We start from the raw sequence: 20,624 nt of genomic DNA, 5'->3' as shown, positions 1-20,624 counted from the left end.
GAAAGCAGTAGGAGAAAAGAACAAGGTTGAAAAACCATAACCACAAACTTGAGAACTGTAAACGTGAGAACAGTCATAAAACAGATAACAGAAACATTGGGAGGGAGCTGTGTCCCCCAATGGAGGCTTCAAGAAACAGATTTTACGGTAAGCAACCAAAAAATCCTGTTTTCTTTATCGCCTCTCATTGGGGGACACAGGAACCATGGGACGTCCCAAAGCAGTCCCACGGGTGGGAAAACAGACTTCCATCAGGTCAGAGGACTCACCACTGCCGCCTGCAGGATCCTTCTGCCTAGGCTGGCGTCCGCCGATGCGTAGGTATGGACCTTGTAAAATTTGGCGAACGTGTGGATGGAAGACCAAGTTGCCGCTTTGCAAAGCTGTAGGGCGGATGCCCTGTGGTGCACCGCCCAGGAGGCGCCGACTGCCCGGGTAGAGTGAGCCTTAATCCCAGGAGGGGGCACTCTGTTCTTGACCCGGTAAGCCTCCAAAATTGCCATTCTGATCCAGCGAGCAATAGTCGCTTTAGAAGCCGGTTGGCCTCTGCGCGTGCCATCAGGAATGACGAAAAAGGAATCCGTCTTCCGGAAAGCGGACGTTCTGTCCAGATAGATCCTCACTGCCCTGACAAGGTCCAGCTTGTTCAACGATCGCTCCAGAGGATGAGTCGGAGCTGGGCAAAAGGAAGGTAGGACGATGTCCTCGTTGAGGTGGAAGGTGGAAACCACCTTAGGAAGAAAGGAAGGTGGGGGCCGGAAGACCACCTTGTCCTGGTGAATGACCAAAAACGGAGGACGGCAAGACAGGGCCGCCAGCTCGGAAACGCGGCGAATGGACGTGATGGCCACCAGAAAGGCCACCTTCCAAGATAAAACTGATAGAGGAATCTCCCTAAGAGGTTCAAAGGGAGAAACCCTCAGAACGTCCAGTACCAGGTTTAAGTCCCATGCCTCCACAGGGGCCCTGTATGGCGGGACGGCGTGGGCTACCCCTTGAAAGAAGGTCTTAACCTGTGGCCGGGAGGCCAAGGTCTTCTGAAAGAGGATGGAAAGCGCAGAGACCTGACCTTTCAGGGAGCTAAGGGCCAGGCCCGAATCCAGTCCTGCCTGAAGAAAGGCCAAAAGAGAAGGCAGGGAAAAAACCATAGGCGGAACGCGGTTGGACTCGCACCAACGGAAGTAAGCCTTCCAGGTGCGGTAGTAGATCCTGGAAGACGAAGGCTTCCGAGCCTGAATCATGGTGTGAATCACCCGGTCCGAAAGGCCGGACGCTCTCAGAACCGCGGTCTCAACAGCCACGCCGTTAAACTGAGCGACCGAGAATTCGGGTGGCAGATCGGACCCTGGGACAGCAGATCGGGCATGTCTGGAAGGCGCCAGGGAGCGTCCGCGAGAAGATTGACGAGCTCCGCGAACCAAGCTCTCCTGGGCCAATCCGGGGCGATCAGGATGACCGGCACCCCTTCCGCTTTGATCTTCTTCAACAGTTTGGGAAGTAACGGAAGGGGTGGGAACAGGTAGGGCAGCTCGAACTGTGACCAAGGAATGGCCAGAGCATCGACGCCCACTGCGAGAGGATCGCGTGACCTGGAGACGAATTGCGGAACCTTCCTGTTGATTCGAGACGCCGTGAGATCCACATCCGGAGTTCCCCATCGAAGACAAATCTGATGGAAGACCTCCGGATGCAGGGACCATTCCCCTGCCGCGAGGCCCTCGCGGCTGAGGAAGTCGGCGGCCCAGTTTTCTACGCCGGGGATATGCACCGCGGATATCACCGGAACCGTTGCCTCTGCCCAAAGGAGGATCTTGGATACCTCGGCAAGGGCCAAGGAGCTCCGAGTCCCCCCCGATGGTTGACATATGCCACAGCCGTGGCGTTGTCCGTCTGGATCCGGACTGGAAGGCCCCTGAGGATCCTTTCCCAATGGCGGAGGGACAGAAAGATGGCCCGAATTTCGAGGACGTTGATCGGCAGCGCAGACTCCTGCGGCGACCAACGGCCCTGAACCGTCAGGTGACGAAAAACTGCACCACAGCCGAACAGGCTGGCATCCGTTGTCACCACCTGCCAGTGAACCGGAAGGAAGGACCTGCCCTGGGAGATGAGAGGAGACGTCAGCCACCAGATGAGAGACCGCTTGACCCGAAAGGGGAGTCTGATCGGCCGATCCAGGGAGAAGACCGACCTGTCCCACTGAGACAGAATGGCTTGCTGAAGGGGTCGAGAATGGAATTGGGCGAAGGGAATCGCTTCCAAGGTAGCTACCATCCTCCCCAGAACCTTCATCAGCAGAGAACTCCTGTCCCGAGGGGCCGTTCTGTGCAGATCGCTGAGCTGAGCAGAAAAAAACACGTGCGGGGCTGAGCTGGTGCTGCTGCTGCTGCTGCTGCGGAGTGCACACCAGAAGAGTGACTCATTCCCTGGAGGAAGTGAGAGGAGCCAGCCACGGAGGCGCCGGTGGGCAGGACAAAATATGTCGGGCGGGAAAAAAGCCCGCCCGCAGACCGGAAGAGAGGGAGCGCGCAAACCGGAAGTAGGCCCCGGGAGAAGCCGGGGCCTAAAGTAGGAGCCGGCGGCCGAGGAGGATAACCGCGGCGCCGGAAAGATGCGCTGGAAAGGTGCGCCGCTAGTAACACAGGCGGCGCAGCAGCCTACCAGGCTGCGCCGCTAGAAAGAAACTGCTGCCGGGAAGCGCCAGAGCAGCGCGCCGCAGGAAGGGGCCGACCTGTCAGGGCCGCAGCGCCGGAGAGCCCCCGGCAAAAGCTGCGGCGCGCCGGCTCGACAGGGCCGCAGCGCCTGTGCGCCCCCTGGAAAACCGCGGCGCAGAGGCAGTGCGCCGCGGGGAGAAAATGTGGCCCCTACCGGAAGACTGGATCGCGGAGCCCACACTGTGCAAGCCCAGGTCGTGCTGCGGGAATCCGTGCAAGCAGCGACCCGGGATACGGGAGCCCCTAGTAAGACCCCCAGGAAGCTCTGGGAAGGGATGGGGGGGGGGGGGGGGGGAACGCGGCGCCGGATACTTACCTCAAACATCCCACGCCGGTACTAACCTTAAAAGGGGGGTGAGACGTCCAGGGAGCTGATGGACGTCCTCGTCTCCTCCAACCGACAGGCTCTGGTGGGCGAGTGGGTGGGGGACGGAGCCAGGACCGGACTTCTAAGCACGCTGGTGTGCTAGGATCTTGGTCCTGGAGAAGGATCTATGAGGATACGGGGTGGCAGTACACACCGTACTCATAGTCCATAATGTGGGACTACAGGTGTGACTGCACACACTGTATCCCATTCGGAAACCTGAAAGGAAAAATGACGCACATTGAGGTAGATAAGGGTCTAATGAAAGACCCGTGTCCACCTCCTACTGACACTAAGCTAAACTGAAGTGTATAATGCCAGTCGGTGGGGTGTACACTGCAGAGGAGGAGCTAACTTTTTTTATTTGCATAAGTGTCAGCCTCCTAGTGGCAGCAGCATACACCCTATGGTTCCTGTGTCCCCCAATGAGAGGCGATAAAGAAAATAAGAGTAAAAATTAAAAAAAAAGTTTTAGAAAATATATTAATTAAAAAAAAATATATAAAAATTCAAATCAGCCTTCCCCCTTGTCGGGCTGGGATTCCGGGTTCAAATCCCACCAAGTCTGTATGTTCTCCCCGTGTTTGTGTGGTTTCCTCCCACTCGACCAGACATACTGATACTGAATTCAGATTGTGAGCCCCAATGTGACAGTGATGATGTCTGTAAAAAGCTGTGGAGTTAATGACGCTATATAAGTGAGTAAAATAAATGTCATCAAGAGGAAAACAAAAAAAAACAAAATGTCCGAATTTTTCGGTCACCACACATCCCTTAAAAGAATGCAAAAAATACTGATCAAAACATTGTATGTACCCTACAATTGTATAAACGTTAGATTGCTACTTTCATACATTGATGAAATAAAAAACAATTCTGACTTTTTTCCACCACTTAAATAAGAAAAATAAGTTATACAGGTTTGCTACTGCCGTAACTATGCAGACTTCTAGAATCATACTGCCAGTTCATTTGTATTCACAATGAACACTGCAAAAACAAAACCCAAGAAACTGTGGCAAATCTTGTTTTCTTGTGATGTCACCATACTTGGAAGATGTTTTCCAGTGCACAGCATGGTAAACTGCATGGTGTCATTGAAAACTACAATCCTATCTGCAAAAACAAGTCCTTGAGAGCCAGAACAAGGCTGTCATACAATGCTTGGAAAAGTGACTTCTGGTTCCCTCCAGCAACCACTGGAGCGATCCAACTGGTCAAACTCATGGAGATCGACTGGAGCGGGTGGACAACAGCAGTAGATGGCAACATTTAAGTAAGATAGTAGAGGTAGACCTTCTATTAGTAGCACCACTGCACCGCTAAAATAAAAAAAACGCTAGAGTGGTGCATTAAATACCTATGCTAAGACTCTAGGAGCTTGGGGAAGAAAAATAGGGGCTATGGATGAAATTACCTGGGAAATCAGTGGGTTCTCTTCATCTGGCATCATGTAATGACATAACATGGACTTCTTCTGTGACTCCTCCAGATCTGAGGTCTTGTTACAATCTTCCACCAATCTACGGATTTCTCTCACATGTAGCTCCAATTCAGTAAGCGAAAGAGACTGCTTTAGAGACAGACTGGTAAGAGAGTACAAACCTCATTCTGTTTAGATTATTTCATTTCCACATTATTACACACATATATTTTCTAATAACTGCCACAAATGTCCAGTGTTTTCTACAGTATATTTTACAATCGCTTTGGATGGCTTTTATTATTTTGGCACATTTAATATGCATTTTTACTGCCAGTCATACAGAGAAGTCTTTACCCGGAGTTTCCTGCATTTTGAAAAGAAAAGTCGCGGATTTGCAGACCAAAATGCACTTCTCGGGGCCACACTTAATTTCAAATAAAAAGTCAATTTGAAGCATCTTGAGATGGGCACACAGCCTATTAATAATAATAATCTTTATTTTTATATACCGCTAACATATTACGCAGCGCTTTACAGTTTGCACACATTATCGTCGCTGTCCCCGTTGGGGCTCACAATCTAAATTCCCTAAGGCTACGTTCACATTTGCGTTGTGCGATGTTGCGTCGGACACGCAACGCACAACGCAAACAAGACGCACGCTAAAACGCAGCGTTTTGCGACGCGTGCGTCCTTTTTTGACGAAATTTGGATGCAAAAAAAATGCAACTTGCTGCGTCCTCTGCGCCCAACGCTTGCGGCAAAAAAATCGCATGCGTCGCAAAACGCAGCACAACGCATGTCCATGCGCCCCCCATGTTAAATATAGGGGCGCATGACGCATGCGTCGCCGCGGCTGCGCCCGACGCACCACTGCAAGACGCTAATGTGAACGTAGCCTTACAGTATGTCTTTGGAATGTGGGAGGAAACCGGAGAACCCGGAGGAAACCCACGCAAACACGGAGAGAACATACAAACTCTTTGCAGATGTTGTCCTTTTGAACCCAGGACCCCAGCGCTGTAAGGCTGCAGTGCTAATCACTGTGCCACCGTGCTGCCCTACAAATTTTAGCATTGTAAACTATATAGTATACATTACAAGTTTTATGCCGAGTGTTTAATATCAAGTGTAAAATAATATATATTTCTTCATGTGCAAATGTGGCAAGTTTCCCATTGAAATGAAAGAAGTGGAAACAATTCGTATACACACACACACAAAAAAAAAAAAATTGCCACGCAAATGCATGTTTTTTTAAGTGGTCTTGGCTTTTCTTTGTGAACACATATATAAAAGGGGTTGTCCACTAAATCTGTTCTTGATCTAAATGTTTGGCTTTCCGTTCCAACGGTGTCGGCACTCGTGCTGATGTTATGACACGCAAGATTGGCGCCAAATCAGCACTGGCATCACTGTCTCAGCCTTCGGACAAATCAAACATCAAGAGGAAGTGAAAGAGAAGCCGCAGCTCTGACTTCCACTTGATGTTCGATTTTCCGAAGGCTGAGAGAGTGACTTGAGTGCTGACTGTGCGTGGGGCTCACATGTCGTCATAACCGCACGAATGCCCCGGGTATGCGAGTGCCATCACCACTAGAATGGTGTTGGCACAGAAGTGGAGTATAAGATTTTATTCTATCAGGGCCAAAAGTGGGGTATGAGAAGGGGTTGTCCAAGTAGTGGATAACTTCTTTAAAGGGCTGTCCACTACTGGGGGGTGGGCTGTGATTGGCACTTAGTGTTGGATGCTGCTCTTATTCCTGTAAACTGCTCCCCACTCTTGATATAAATGTAAATGATTGATATCGCCACAATGTTTCTCTTGAAATAACTTTCAACTTTTAACATCATACAAGAAAGCATAACACAAGAATGGAAAATGTCAAACATTGAAGCTTAGTTGGTAACTGTACTTTCGACAAACTTTGCAAAAATCAATAGTGCAGGCCATTAAAATAAACTTTGTAATGTATCAAAGAATCCGACTTCTTTCTCTATTTATGAGATTCTACTTCTCCACCCTCCTGAACATGTCATTCAAAAAAATAAAAAAAATAAACAAAAAAAAAACAGATCAACTCTATCTTGCTCTAGATACAATTTGGTCTCAAGCACAGTCAGGTTATGTAGCCTATTATGCTCTACTAGATGGTGGCCCGATTCTAATGCATCGGGTATTCTAGAATATGTATGTATGTATATAGCTGCCACATAGTATATAGCACAGGCCACGTAGTATATAGGAGTACTACGTGGCCTGTGGTATATACCATGTGGCTGCTATATACATACATATTGTAGAATACCCGATGCGTTAATATAGGCCACGCAGTAAGTAACAGCCCACGTAGTATATAACACAGCCCACACAGTATATAGCAGCCACGCAGTATATAACAGCCATGCAGTATATAACACAGCCCACGTAGTATGTAACACTGGCCACGTAATATATAACACAGCCCATGTAATATATAGCACAGCCCACATAGTATCTAACAGTGGCCACATAGTATATAGCACGCAGTATAGAACACAGCCACGTAGTATATAACACTGCCCACGTAGTATATAGCAGCCATGTAGCATATATAACGCAGCCCACGCAGTATATAACACTGGCCACGTAATATATAGCACAGCCCACGCAGTATAGAACACAGCCCACATAGTATCTAACACTGGCCAGGTAGTATATAGCAGCCACGCAGTATATAACACAGCCTACGTAGTATTTAGCAGTGTGGGCACCATATCCCTGTTAAAAAAAAAATAATGAAAATAAAAAATAGTTATATACTCACCCGGTGGGATCCAGTGAACCTCTGGCGATGCGCGCGGTTGCCGCCATCTTGCATTCCCAGGATGCATTGCGAAATTACCCAGATCACTTAGCGGTCTCGCGAGACCGCTAAGTCTTCTGGGTAATTTCGCAATGCGTCTTTGGGACCGGAAGCTGGCGGCAGGCGCGAGCGCATCGTCGGACTACGGAGGGTGAGTATAGCAGGTTTTTTTTTTTTATTATTATTTTTAACATTAGATCTATTTACTATTGATGCTGCATAGTCACACAGGGTTAATAGCAGCGGTAACGGAGTGAGTTACTCGTGGCATAATGCGGTCCGTTACCGCTTGCATTAACCCTGTGTGAGCGGTGACTGGAGGGGAGTATGTAGCGGTCACTGACTGGGGGGAGTATGGAGAGAGCGCCGGGCGCTGACTGCAGGGGAGTAGGGAGGGACTAATCGGACTGTGGCCGTCACTGATTGGTCGCAGCAGCCATGACAGGCAGCTGGCGAGACCAATCAGCGACTTGGATTTCCATCACAGACAGAGGCCGCGACCAATGAATATCCGGGACAGACAGACGGAAGTGACCCTTAGACAATTATATGGGAGAGGAGAAGTGAGGAGTGTGGAACAAAGTGAGTAAACAGGCAGAGGGAGATACAGAAAGAATGTGCTGAACTTTCTAACAATGTTTTTTACCCCAGAGAGATGGCTTTACATCTGCACTGCTCAGTACTGCTGTATAATTTCCTCAATACTGCTGTTTGTCTCTATTTGTTAACTAAGTAATGAAGAGCTGCAATCTGTGTGCTGTGTAGACACAAAGCTCAATTGCAAATTAAGAGATAGCGGCTGCAGAGAGGAGAAAATGGTGAAAATTCAGGATACAAGTGATAATGGGCAAATATATAACTTATTATACCTGCGTACTAACACTATATGTAGTGATACAATGTTATTACTCATGTACACAAACAGGACAGCTTATCCTGAAAAGTTACTTGACAATAGGGTTCTAAACTACCGGTAAGAGTCAAGAAAGAGAGAACTGTAGGAAACATTATTATATTACCTGCCGAGCACTTTCTGGACTGCCTTTTTCACAAGTGTTATCAGCTCAGTAAGTCCTGAGGTAAAACAAATGACAAGTCATTTCTCCTGTGCACTGCAGTCTCAGATATATCTGACAGTGAGTAATAGACTTTAGATCAGTTAGCTGAATTGCAGAAAATAATATAATTAAATCCTACCATCTCCAAGGAGGTGCTGAATACTTGAGAGATATTGTTGTTGTACCTCTGGGGATGCCTTCAGTGCCTGAAAAAAAAAGGAAATAATTTATTAGACAAAATAAACGTTTTCAGAAGGATGAGTTATGAAAAGATCTTTACACGTGCTTACACAGTAAAAACATTTTTCTTAGTTAAAGCTGCTGTTTTGAAGGATTTGTCTTTGAACAAACAGATAATTTACTAAAAGATGTTTGCACCCAAAAAGTAGTCCCATAGAGGATTAAAAAAAATTGTATACAGTAAATATTAAAAAAAAGTCACAAAAATTAAAAAATTATTATACCAATAAATATATATACCGTATGTATGTAAAAATAAACATAAGTACACATATTTGTTATGGACGCATCTGGAACAACCCCAAAAATAAAACGGTCACACTAGATAACCCCTTCAGTGAGCACCATAGAAGAAAAAAGAAAAACTACTGCAGAACAAAAAGTGGAATAAAGTGCGATCAAAAAGATGAATGTGAAGAAAAATGGTATATCTAAAAGCGAAAAAAAAAACAAACAAAGAACACAAGCTGCCATAAAAAAAAAGCCATAGAACAAAAAAAATTTTATTGTGTAAAAGCTCCAAAACGTACGAAAATTATATAAATGTGGTATCGCTGTAATCCTACTGTCCCAAAGTATAAAGTAGCCTTATCACTTTTACCACACGGTGAATAGCATTAAAAAAAATAATAATATCCTGAATTGCTGATTTTTTTTGTGAAAATTTTGCCTCCCAAAAATCAGAATAGAAAGCAATCAAAAATGTCATGTGCCCGAAAATGGTACCAATAAAAACTTCAACTCGTCCTGCAAAAAACAAGCCTAAATGCTATGAAAAATGTTCCCAATAAAAGCTTCAATTCAATCTACAAAAAAATCCCCCACTTGAGTCCATCATCTGTCAATGGAAATATAGGGGGCTTCCACTGGTAGCACAAAGGCTCTGAAAAAGCAAAATGGCTCCTCACCCTCCAAAAGAAATTCAGCAAATTCTACACTCCCAAATCCAAATGCCCCCCTCCCTTCTGAGCCCCAGTGTGTACGTAAACCACATTTAGCTCCCACGTTTGGCATTTCTGTAGCTACAAGAGCATGTTTAAAGAGCCACTGTCACCCCCCTCCAGCCGTTATAAACTAAAAGAGCCACCTTGTGCAGCAGTAATGCTGCATTCTAACAAGGTGGCTCTTGTAGTTTTTGGTTCATGTATTCCCAAAATAAAGCGTTTTGAAACTTATCCAAAATACCTGTCTTTATCCAGAGGGGGGTTATTTTCAAAATAGGGTCATTGAGGGGGGAGAATCTGCTCTTCTTGCCCTTAGGAGATTTGTATATAGAGTCCAAAAAGAGGGATTTTTGTTTCTTGGAGCCTTCATTGGGGGACACGGGTAACTATGGGTGTATGCGGCTGTCGCTAGGAGGCTGACACTATGCAAATAAGGAAAAATAACTCCTCCCCAGCAGTATACACCCTATGGTGCTAAAACAGTAGTAGGAGCAAGTATAAACAAACTCAACCTATGTACCAACCCAAAACAACGGTACATTGGCCAAAACGGTACAACATAAAGGGAGGGTGCTGTGTCCCCCAATGAAGGCTCCAAGAAAGATTTTACAGTAAGAACCAAAAATCCGTCTTTCTTTCTCGCTTCATTGGGGGGACACAGGTAACCATGAGACGTACAAAAGCAGTCCCACGGATGGGGAAAATTTCAGAGAGAAAGAGACTTAGGTCGGCCGGTGGGAAACCGCCGCTTGCAGTATTTTCCTACCCAGGCTTGCATCCGCAGAAGCCTGAGTATGCACCTTGTAAAACCTTACAAAGGTATGAACGGATGACCAGGTTGTGGCCTTGCAAACCTGCAAAGCCGAAGCTTGGTGACGAACGGCCCAGGAAGCTCCTGCAGCCCGGGTAGAGTGAGCCCTCACCCCGGGAGGAGACTGTTTGTTTTGAACACGGTATGCCTCCAGAACCGCCAAACGAATCCAACGAGCAATAGTGGATTTAGAGGCGGGGAGCCTCTTCCGACGACCTTCAGAGACGACAAACAGAAGATCGGACTGACTGGTAAAAAGAAGCAGTTCTGGAAAGATAGACTCGAATAGCCCTTACCAAATCCAAGTTTGTGCAGAAATTTCTCCAAGGGATGAACCGGGGAAGGGCACAAGGAAGGAAGGACGATGTCCTCGTTGATGTGAAAAGCCGAAACTACTTTTGGTAGAAAGGAAGTAACGGGCCGAAGGACCACTTTATCCTGGTGCAGAATCAGGAATGGAGAACGGCAGGACAACGCCGCCAACTCGGAGACTCTCCTAATCGAGGTGATGGCGACCAGGAAAGCCACTTTCCACGAAAGAAGGGAAAAGGAAATATCCTGACTTGGTTCGAAAGGAGCGCACTCGAGGGCGCCAAGGACAAGGTTGAGATCCCATGGCTCAACCGGAGGATGGTAAAGAGGCGCTATGTGAGCGACACCCTAAAGGAAGGTCTTTACATGGGGAAGGGAAGCCAGGTCTCTCTGGAAGAGGATGGACAGAGCGGAAACTTGACCCTTTAGGGTACTCAGAGAAAGGCCCGAATCGAGACCCGTTTGAAGGAAACCGAGGATTGGAGGAAGGGAAAAGACCATAGGGAACAAACTGTTGTCATCGCACCATCGGAAAAAGGCCTTCCAACATCTACGATAGATACGTGAAGATGCCGGCTTCCTGGCTTTTATCATGGTCTGTATGACGCTGTGGGAAAAACCTGCATCCTTAAATACCGTGGCTTCAACGGCCATACCATTAAATTCAGAGACCGAGAATTCGGGTGGAAGAGGGGCCCTTGCAATAGAAGATCTGGACGGTCTGGGAGCCTCCAGGGAACATCCGATAGCATGTTCACTAGCTCCGAATACCAGGCCCTCCGAGGCCAATCTGGAGCTACTAAGAGAACGGGAAACCCCCTCCACCTTTACCTTCTTTACGATCCTTGGAATCAACGGAAGAGGTGGAAACAGATAAGGCATCTGGAACTGGGCCCACGAGACAACCAGGACATCGTAGCCGACGGCCATCGAGTCCCGAGACCTGGATACGTATTGGGGAACCTTGTGGTTTGTTCGGGAAGCCATGAGGTCGTCATCCGAAACACCCCACCTCTGACACATTTAGTTGAAGATGGCGGGGTGAAGAGCCCACTCGCCTGGCACGATCCCCTGACGGCGGAGAAAGTCGACTTTCCAATTGTCCACTCCTGGAATGTGGACGGCTGATATGGAGGGAACATGGTTCTCGGCCCACCATAGAATCTTTGCCACCTCCCTCATGACCTGCTTGCTGCGAGTCCCTCCCTGGTGGTTTATGTAAGCCACGGCCGTGGCATTGTCCGACTGGATGCGGACCGGTTTTCCCGTGAGGAGGGACTGCCAGCGGAGAAGGGCCAGAAAGATTGCCCTGATCTCTTGAACGTTCCATCGGCCGTGCGCTGCGAGATGAAGAAAGATCGCACCCTACCCCTGAAGACTGGCGTCGGTGGTGATGACCTGCCAGCGGAGGGGGAGAAATGACTTCCCGCGCAGAATGGAGGTGGATAGCGTCCACCAAGTGAGAGACTGTCTCACATTGAGAGGTAGGTGAACTGGGCGGTCTAGGGAGAGTGGGCTCCTGTCCCAGGCAGACAGGAGGGTCAGCTGGAGGGAGAGAGTGGAACTGAGCATAAAGTACAGCTTCCATGGAAGCGACCATTTTCCCCAGTACTCTCATACCGAGCCTGAGAGGCTGAGGGGCAGGGCGCTCCAGGGCTTTGATGCCCTGCCGGAGAGAAAGGAACTTCTCCTTTGGGAGGAAGACCTGGGCTTGAATGGTGTCGAATTCCATGCCCAGAAATTTGAGACATTGAGTCGGAGTTAAGGTGGACTTTTCTTTGTTGATTATCCAACCGAGACGGGTTAGCCTGTCCAGAGTGATCTGGACACTCTGGCTGCAATCCCGGCGAGACGGACCCTTGACCAGGAGGTCGTCGAGATAGAGGATTATGAGGATCCCCTTTGATCGAAGGATGGCGATGACCACTGCCATTACCTTCGTGAAGACCCTGGGAGAGGACGCCAGGTCGAACGGGAGAGCTGTGAACTGGTAATGTTGCTCCTGGATGGCGAAACAAAGGAACCTCTGATGCTGCACACAAACAGGAATGTGTAGGTACGCATCCTGAATGTACACAGAGCACAGATATTCTCCCGATTCCATGGAAGCAATCACCGAGCGCAGTGACTCCATTTTGAAGTGTTGAACCCGAAGGTGGCGGTTCAACCGCTTGAGATCCAAAATTGGGCGAAGCGAGCCATCTTTTTTCAGAAATACGAACAGATTTGAGTAAAAGCCCAAAAACCGCTCGTGGTAAGGAACTGGGACGATTACCCCTGAGGCGAAGAGGGAAGCGATGGCCTGGAGAAGCCCTGGGACATGGGAGGGCTGCTTGGGAGGTTGAGAGAGGAAGAAACGTCTTCCTGGGGGCGAAGAAAATTCTATTTTGTAGCCCGATGTAACGATCTCCCTGACTCAAGCGTCGTCGGCCACCGATAACCAAGCCTCTGTGAACAGAAGAAGCCTGCCTCCAACCCTGGAATGATTTCCAGGTAGGGGTGACCTGTCATTTTGAAGAAAATCTGTGACCACGAGATCCGGAAGATTTAGAGATCGGCTCTTAGCCCTCCAGTGAGGGTAAGGCCTGAAGGAAGGCTTTCTTCGTTCCCCCTGGACGGAAGAACGGTCCTGTTGAGAGGAACCACTTGAGGAGGTGAAGGACCGAAAGGGGAGAAAGAATTGGGGTCCCATTCTATTGAAGGGGCGCCTAAGTTTAGGTTGAGATAGAGAAGTGCTATTACCACCAGTGGCGTCCAAGATAATCTGGTCCAGCTTTGTGCCAAAGAGCCTGGAGCCCTGGAAAGGCAGACCAGTGAGGGATTTTTTAGAAGCGGGGTCTGCGTTCCACACTTTCAACCAAAGGACTCAGCGAATGCCAATGATGTTGCTGTTTGCCCTTGCGGAGCAAGCAGCCGCATCCAGGGAGGCATTTAAGAGGTATTTCCCTGCGTGGGCAATCTGGTCCACTAAATCCGCTAGCTCCTCAGAAGGAGCCGAAGCTACAATGCCTCTGCGAAGGATCTTGGCCAAGGCCGATAAGGCTTTCACCACCCAAGAGGAGGCAAAATTGGGGCAGAGAGAGGTGCCGGACGCTTCAAAGGCTGATTTGGTTAAAGCCTCAATTTGCCTGTCTGTAGCATCTTTTACAGAAGCCACATAAGGAATAGACAGAACTGTCTGCGAGGGTAATCTTGACACAGGCGGATCTACTTTAGGTGATTCGGACCATTTGCTCACAAGGTCTAAATCAAAAGGGTATAAGATGTCCAGGCGTTTTCTTCCAGGAAAACGCTTTCCGGCATGTTCTAGAGGTGATGTTCTTAAACTCTTTGTGGTTGGGAAAAACTCTAGAGGGACGTTTCACCCGTTTGAATGAAACAGAGTCGTCCTGAGAAGTTGCATCTTCCTCCTTAAGTTCAAGGGTTTGAATAATAGCCAAAATAAGGCTATCTACCATATCCTGCGTCCCGGATGTCTGATCTGCATCCGAGTCAGACTCCGACAGAGGCTACATCCGACCCAACGTCCATCTCCGAGGAGGGGGAACGGATAGAGCGGGGTATTCTGGATGACGCAGTGGGATCTGGTGAACTGGACGAGGAAATAGACAGAGTCCTCTTCCTGGATCTTTTCTCAAATCTGTCCCTGTGAGAGTCGTGGTCAGGTGCAAGCGAATCACCGTGTGAGGCATTCGTGGCACTGGTGGCAGTAGATAGAAGCAGAATGCGTTCTAGGATCTGTTCCAGGGACTGAGACACTTTGGTCAGGTCAGAGATTGACTGTCAGAGAAAAGGCAACAGCCCACTCCGGTGGAGGGGGAGTGCACTCATCCCGAGTATTAGGGACTTCCTGAGGGACGGACATGGTGGAAGGACTGCAGGATGGACAGAAAGGAGATGGCTGGCCTGAAGCTCACTTTCTCTTACAGAGGGCACAGGGCGTAGTGAGTCACCGTAGGGATATAGCCGTGGGCCCCTGCGGGGTTGGGCATAGGTGGAAACTAAGTGACACCTGTAGCAGGATGCCAAGAAGGCGATACTGCTGAGGGGAAAAGTACAAGCCAGGGGAGGAGGAGTGCAGAGCGTACCAGACACCGAGCAATGAGCGGCAGCGCAGGAATCTGTGTCCCCCGCCTGGAAGAAGACTTCGTGGCCACGCGACGCGGTGGGTGAAGCTGTCCTGAAGCGATCGCTGTGGGCTTCCTGTAATGGGCGCGTGGCCGGCCGCAAAGTGAAACCGACGACCTGATAGGCTGGAGCGCCCAAAGGGGCATGTCCCACCCGAGAGTGGCCAATGCCAGCACTGGGACCAGGAGGAGGCGTGCCCAGTGCTGTGAAGAGCAGGAGTCTGGTTAGGTCAGATAAAAGGGGGCATGACCGGAAAACACTGTACCAGAGAATACTGGTCATGTGCCTTTAAGACCAGGGAATACTGGTTGTGCGCAATTAAGACTAGGGAATACTGGTCTTGTGCCTTTAAGAGGAGGGCATACTGTTCAAGTGCCTTTAAGAGCAGGGCATACTGGTCATGTGCCTTTAAGACAGGGCATACACTGGTCATGTGCGTAAGACCAGGGCATACTGGTCATGTGCGTAAGACCAGGGCATACTGGTCATGTGCCTTTAAGACCAGGGCATACTGGTCATGTGCCTTTAAGACCAGGGCATACTGGTCGGGTACTTCCTTACCCGGGTACTGATGTAGAGCCATTAGGCATGGCTGGGGAAGAGGGTACGTGTAGGCGACACTCCATGTGTTCGTCTGTTCAGATTGCGGGGAGAACGGTGCCCTTGAAGGGACTCGTCGCCCCTAAGAATCAGCCCAGGCATGGCATCCCATGTCGCAGGAGAGGATACGGAGAGGTGACACTCTCCGTGCTCGCCTGTTCATGGTTCGGGGAGATCGGAACCTTGAAAGGATCCTTCGCCCCATTCGTCCGTGGAAAAAATAAAATCTAAAATCAAAAATATAAAAGGTGAAAATAAAATAATAAAGAGTTTTGGGTCTGAATAGCAGACCCGTCCGTGTGCCTCCTACGGACACCAAGCAAGAACTGGTTAGCTGAGAGCCAGCAGGAGGGTGTATACTGCAGGGGAGAAGATCACTTTTTTTGTATCACTTAGTGTCAGCCTCCTAGTGGCAGCAGCATACACCCATGGTCTATGTCCCCCAATGAGGCGAAGGAGAAATAATACTTTTGTGGTAAAAATATAATTATTTTTTCTTCACCGCTCAATGGTATAAAATTCTGTGACCAACCTGTGGTGTCAACATGCTCACTGCACTCCTAGATGAATTCATTGGGAGGTGTAGTTTGTAAAGAGGGGTCACTTATGGGGGGGGGGGGGGGGTGTTTCTGCTGTTCTGGCACCTCAGGGGCTCTACCAATGTGACATGGAACCCACAAACCATTCCAGCAAAATCTGAACTCCAATATGGCGCTTCCTCCCTTCTAAGCTTTGCACTATGCCTCATATGGGGTATTGGCGTATTCAGGAGGAATTGCGTAACAAATTGAAACAATCGTTTTTTCTTATTACATCTTCAGATAAGTAAAAACTTTGGGCCAAATCAACCTTTTTTTTTTAAAGAATGGTAATTTTCTATTTACTCAGCTGAATGTTATACAATTCTATGAATTGCCTGAGGTTTAAATGCTCACTACACACCTACAGATGAATTTTTAGAGTTGTGTAGTTTCCAAAATGGGGTCACTTGTGGAGGTCTTCTACTGTTTAGGCACATCAGACTCTGCAAATGTGACATGGCGTCCACTATCTGTTCCGTTCCAAGCCCTGCTGTGTGCCTAAACAGTAGTTTTCCACCACATATGGAGTATCTATGTACTCAAGAGAAATTACTCAAATTTTGGGGTCCATTTTCTCCAGTAACTCTTGTGAAAATAAAAATTTGAGGCTAAAGCATACTTTTTGCAGTAATAAGTAAAATGTTCATTTTTTTCCCCATGCAAATTGATTTAATTCTTGTGAAACACCTGAAGGGTTCATACATCTGTCTATATAATCGTCTAAGGGGCACTTCCGTCTGTCTGTAGCGGAAATCCCGCATCGCTGATTGGTCGCGGCCGTTTTCATGCTATTCTCACCTTCCGTCGCCTTCGCAGCTTTCCAGCTCCTCGCGATGCTCTCAGCAGCTTCCGTTCCCAGTGATGCATTGCAAAATTACCCAGATGACTTAGCGGTCTCGCGAGACCGCTACGTCATCACGGCTTATGGCGCAGGACTTAAACAGATTGGTTGCGGCCGGCTGGGCGCGACCATCCCGGACCAACTTTTTACTATTGATGCTGCCTATGCAGTATCAATAGTAAAAGGACATAATGTTAAAATCAATAAAAATTGAAAAAAATCATGATATTTTCACCTTCCTGCGTCCGCTTTTCCTGCTCCTCGCGATGCTCTGATCCCGCCGGCCGTGACCAATCAGCGACATTGTCGCAGGATTTAAACACCACTTTGCTGATTGTCCGCAACCAATCAGCGACATTAGCGCGGGTTTTAAATCACGCTTCACGGCGTGCGATTTAAACACCGCTTCGCTGATTTGACGCGGCCGGCTGAGTGCGACCAATCAGCGAAGCGTGATTTAATTCCCACGCCAATGTCGCTGATTGTTCGCGGCCGCCACAAATCAGCGAAACGGTAGGACCGAAGCATCGCGAGGAGCAGGAAAAGCTGCCGCGGACGCCGGAAGGGGAGAATATCATGATATTTTTTTATTTTTATGAAGAGGTAAGCTATAGGCTGGACCACGGTGAGTCATTGGACGTGGTATATCTCGATTTTTCCAAAGCGTTTGATACCGTGCCGCACAAGAGATTGGTACACAAAATGAGAATGCTTGGTCTGGGGGAAAATGTGTGTAAATGGGTTAGTAACTGGCTTAGTGATAGAAAGCAGAGGGTGGTTATAAATGGTATAGTCTCTAACTGGGTCGCTGTGACCAGTGGGGTACCGCAGGGGTCAGTATTGGGACCTGTTCTCTTCAACATATTCATTAATGATCTGGTAGAAGGTTTACACAGTAAAATATCGATATTTGCAGATGATACAAAACTATGTAAAGCAGTTAATACAAGAGAAGATAGTATTCTGCTACAGATGGATCTGGATAAGTTGGAAACTTGGGCTGAAAGGTGGCAGATGAGGTTTAACAATGATAAATGTAAGGTTACACACATGGGAAGAAGGAATCAATATCACCATTACACACTGAATGGGAAACCACTGGGTAAATCTGACAGGGAGAAGGACTTGGGGATCCTAGTTAATGATAAACTTACCTGGAGCAGCCAGTGCCAGGCAGCAGCTGCCAAGGCAAACAGGATCATGGGGTGCATTAAAAGAGGTCTGGATACACATGATGAGAGCATTATACTGCCTCTGTACAAATCCCTAGTTAGACCGCACATGGAGTACTGTGTCCAGTTTTGGGCACCGGTGCTCAGGAAGGATATAATGGAACTAGAGAGAGTACAAAGGAGGGCAACAAAATTAATAAAGGGGATGGGAGAACTACAATACCCAGATAGATTAGCGAAATTAGGATTATTTAGTCTAGAAAAAAGACGACTGAGGGGCGATCTAATAACCATGTATAAGTATATAAGGGGACAATACAAATATCTCGCTGAGGATCTGTTTATACCAAGGAAGGTGACGGGCACAAGGGGGCATTCTTTGCGTCTGGAGGAGAGAAGGTTTTTCCACCAACATAGAAGAGGATTCTTTACTGTTAGGGCAGTGAGAATCTGGAATTGCTTGCCTGAGGAGGTGGTGATGGCGAACTCAGTCGAGGGGTTCAAGAGAGGCCTGGATGTCTTCCTGGAGCAGAACAATATTGTATCATACAATTATTAGGTTCTGTAGAAGGACGTAGATCTGGGGATTTATTATGATGGAATATAGGCTGAACTGGATGGACAAATGTCTTTTTTCGGCCTTACTAACTATGTTACTATGTTTGTTATTATTTTTAACATTATATCTTTTTACTATTGATGCTGCATAGGCCGCATCAATAGTAAAAAGTTGGTCAGAGATGGTCGCTGAATGGTCGCAGCCGGCCGGCCGCGACCAATCAGTGAAGCCGTGTTTAAATCCCGCGCCAACGTCAGAATCCATTGCGGCAATGACCAGATAGGACGTAGCGGTCTCGCATTCTTGGGACCGCAGCATCATGAAGAGCATTGCTAAACGCCTGGGCTGGATACGGGGACCACCGGAAGGTGAGTATATAACTATTTTTAATTTTAATTCTTTTTTAACAGGGATATGGTGCCCACATTGCTATATACTACATGGGCTGTGCTATATACTGCGTGGGCTGTGCTATATACTGCGTGGGCTCTGTTATATACTGCGTGGGCTCTGTTATATACTGCGTGGGCTGTGTTATATACTGCGTGGGCTGTGCTATATACTACTATACATATTCTAGAATACCCGATGCATTAGAATCGGGCCACCATCTAGTTTCTTACATAATTGGTATAGTAAAATCTTTGGGAAAAAATGAGAAATTGCTGATCAACTTTTAACCCTTCTAACAAAAACAAATCATGTTTCAAAAATGATGCTGATGTAAAGTAGATGAGTGGGAAATGTTATTTATTAACTACTTTGTGTGATATAACTCTCTGATTTAAGGGTATAAAAACTAAAAGTTTGAGAATTGCTAAATTTTAGCCAAAATTCCGATATTTTCACAAATAAACGAACAAAATATCGAACTAAATTTACCACTAACAGAAAGTACAATGTGTCCTGAAAAAATAATCTCAGAATCACTAGGATGCGCTGAAGCGTTCCAGAGTTATTACCACATAAAGTGACAGGTCAGGAAGGTGAGAACAGTCTGTGGGGTTAATGACATCATGCTGACAGCATGTCAGAGTGCAGTATGCTGAAGCGAAGGTGTCTTTTTCCTATGCTGCTGGATTGCTGGTGGTAGGTGAAAATGGAGGGAATTTTTTTTAGAATCCCTTCTGGACTACTGTCGTAGATATACGGTACAGCAGTAAGTGACTTATTAAAAGCCGCCATATATGCATGGCGTGATGACATCAGCTGTATATCATAGATACCTTGCTGCAATGTCCACAATCAATATTCAAACAGGAGGTAGGTCATCACTCTGTATGAAGTGGTGTCCATGGAGGAACAATATGCAATGTATAAGAAAGATCCAGGCACTCATCTGTTGAATAATCAGCTATTAATCCAGATCACACAGAGATCCAATTAAAGGTTTTAGCCCATCCTAAGCTTTCATCAATAATTACTGAAATGAAAGCCTGGGATGGGCTGAAATGTCCAACTGGATATCTATGTGGGTGCTGGATCAATAGCTGATTATTTAGCACTTGAGTGGTGGAACCTTTTTTATACGATCAATGTTCACACTGATCATGGACGACTAACCCTTAGATACACTGTCAATAGTGACAGTAGTATTTAGATATTTATTTGAGAGGGAACTCCCTCTTTAAGCCTATCGACACTCAGCAATTGCAGGGAGCTAGTAGTTGCCATAACAGACTGAGGCCAGTTCTTCAGGTCAGTCTAAAAGCTGAAGGGTGAGTGTAAAACTCAGAGAGCTCGTATCCTGCAATATAGAAGTACTGCAGGATATTAGATCAGCGACTATGTATGAGCACTGTAGAAAAAAGAAAAAAAATGAAAAATTTAGATTTTTCATTATAATGTACCTAATAAAAAAAATGAAATAAAAAGTGATCAAATCTATATATATAAAAAAATGGTATCACAGAAAACTCGTCCCGCAAAGAATATGGATGGACAACTTCAAATATTTTCTATGTGCAGCTCACTAAACCGGCCGGGTTTGAGACCCTTACTCTAGATTGTAGAAATACAATTCAT

The 20,624-nt window shown here is 47.2% G+C and overlaps 1 protein-coding gene across 1 annotated transcript in view; it reads right to left on the bottom strand.

Annotated features, from left to right (window-relative positions):
• PEX3 (peroxisomal biogenesis factor 3) overlaps nucleotides 1-20,624 on the bottom strand; it is a 104,576-nt gene that overhangs the window by 41,098 nt on the left and 42,854 nt on the right. The window contains exons 7-9 of the mRNA XM_069725907.1: nucleotides 8,551-8,617; nucleotides 8,373-8,427; nucleotides 4,499-4,667 (exon numbers count right to left, since the gene is read on the bottom strand). Coding sequence (XP_069582008.1) covers nucleotides 4,499-4,667; nucleotides 8,373-8,427; nucleotides 8,551-8,617 — 291 coding nt within the window. The remainder of the gene's footprint in view (nucleotides 1-4,498; nucleotides 4,668-8,372; nucleotides 8,428-8,550; nucleotides 8,618-20,624) is intronic.

Source organism: Ranitomeya imitator, chromosome 5 (assembly GCF_032444005.1).
Source record: "Ranitomeya imitator isolate aRanImi1 chromosome 5, aRanImi1.pri, whole genome shotgun sequence".
In the NCBI taxonomy this organism is placed as follows: domain Eukaryota; kingdom Metazoa; phylum Chordata; class Amphibia; order Anura; family Dendrobatidae; genus Ranitomeya; species Ranitomeya imitator.
Note: the sequence above shows the minus strand (reverse complement) of the source record. Positions and strands in the feature narration are given on the sequence as shown.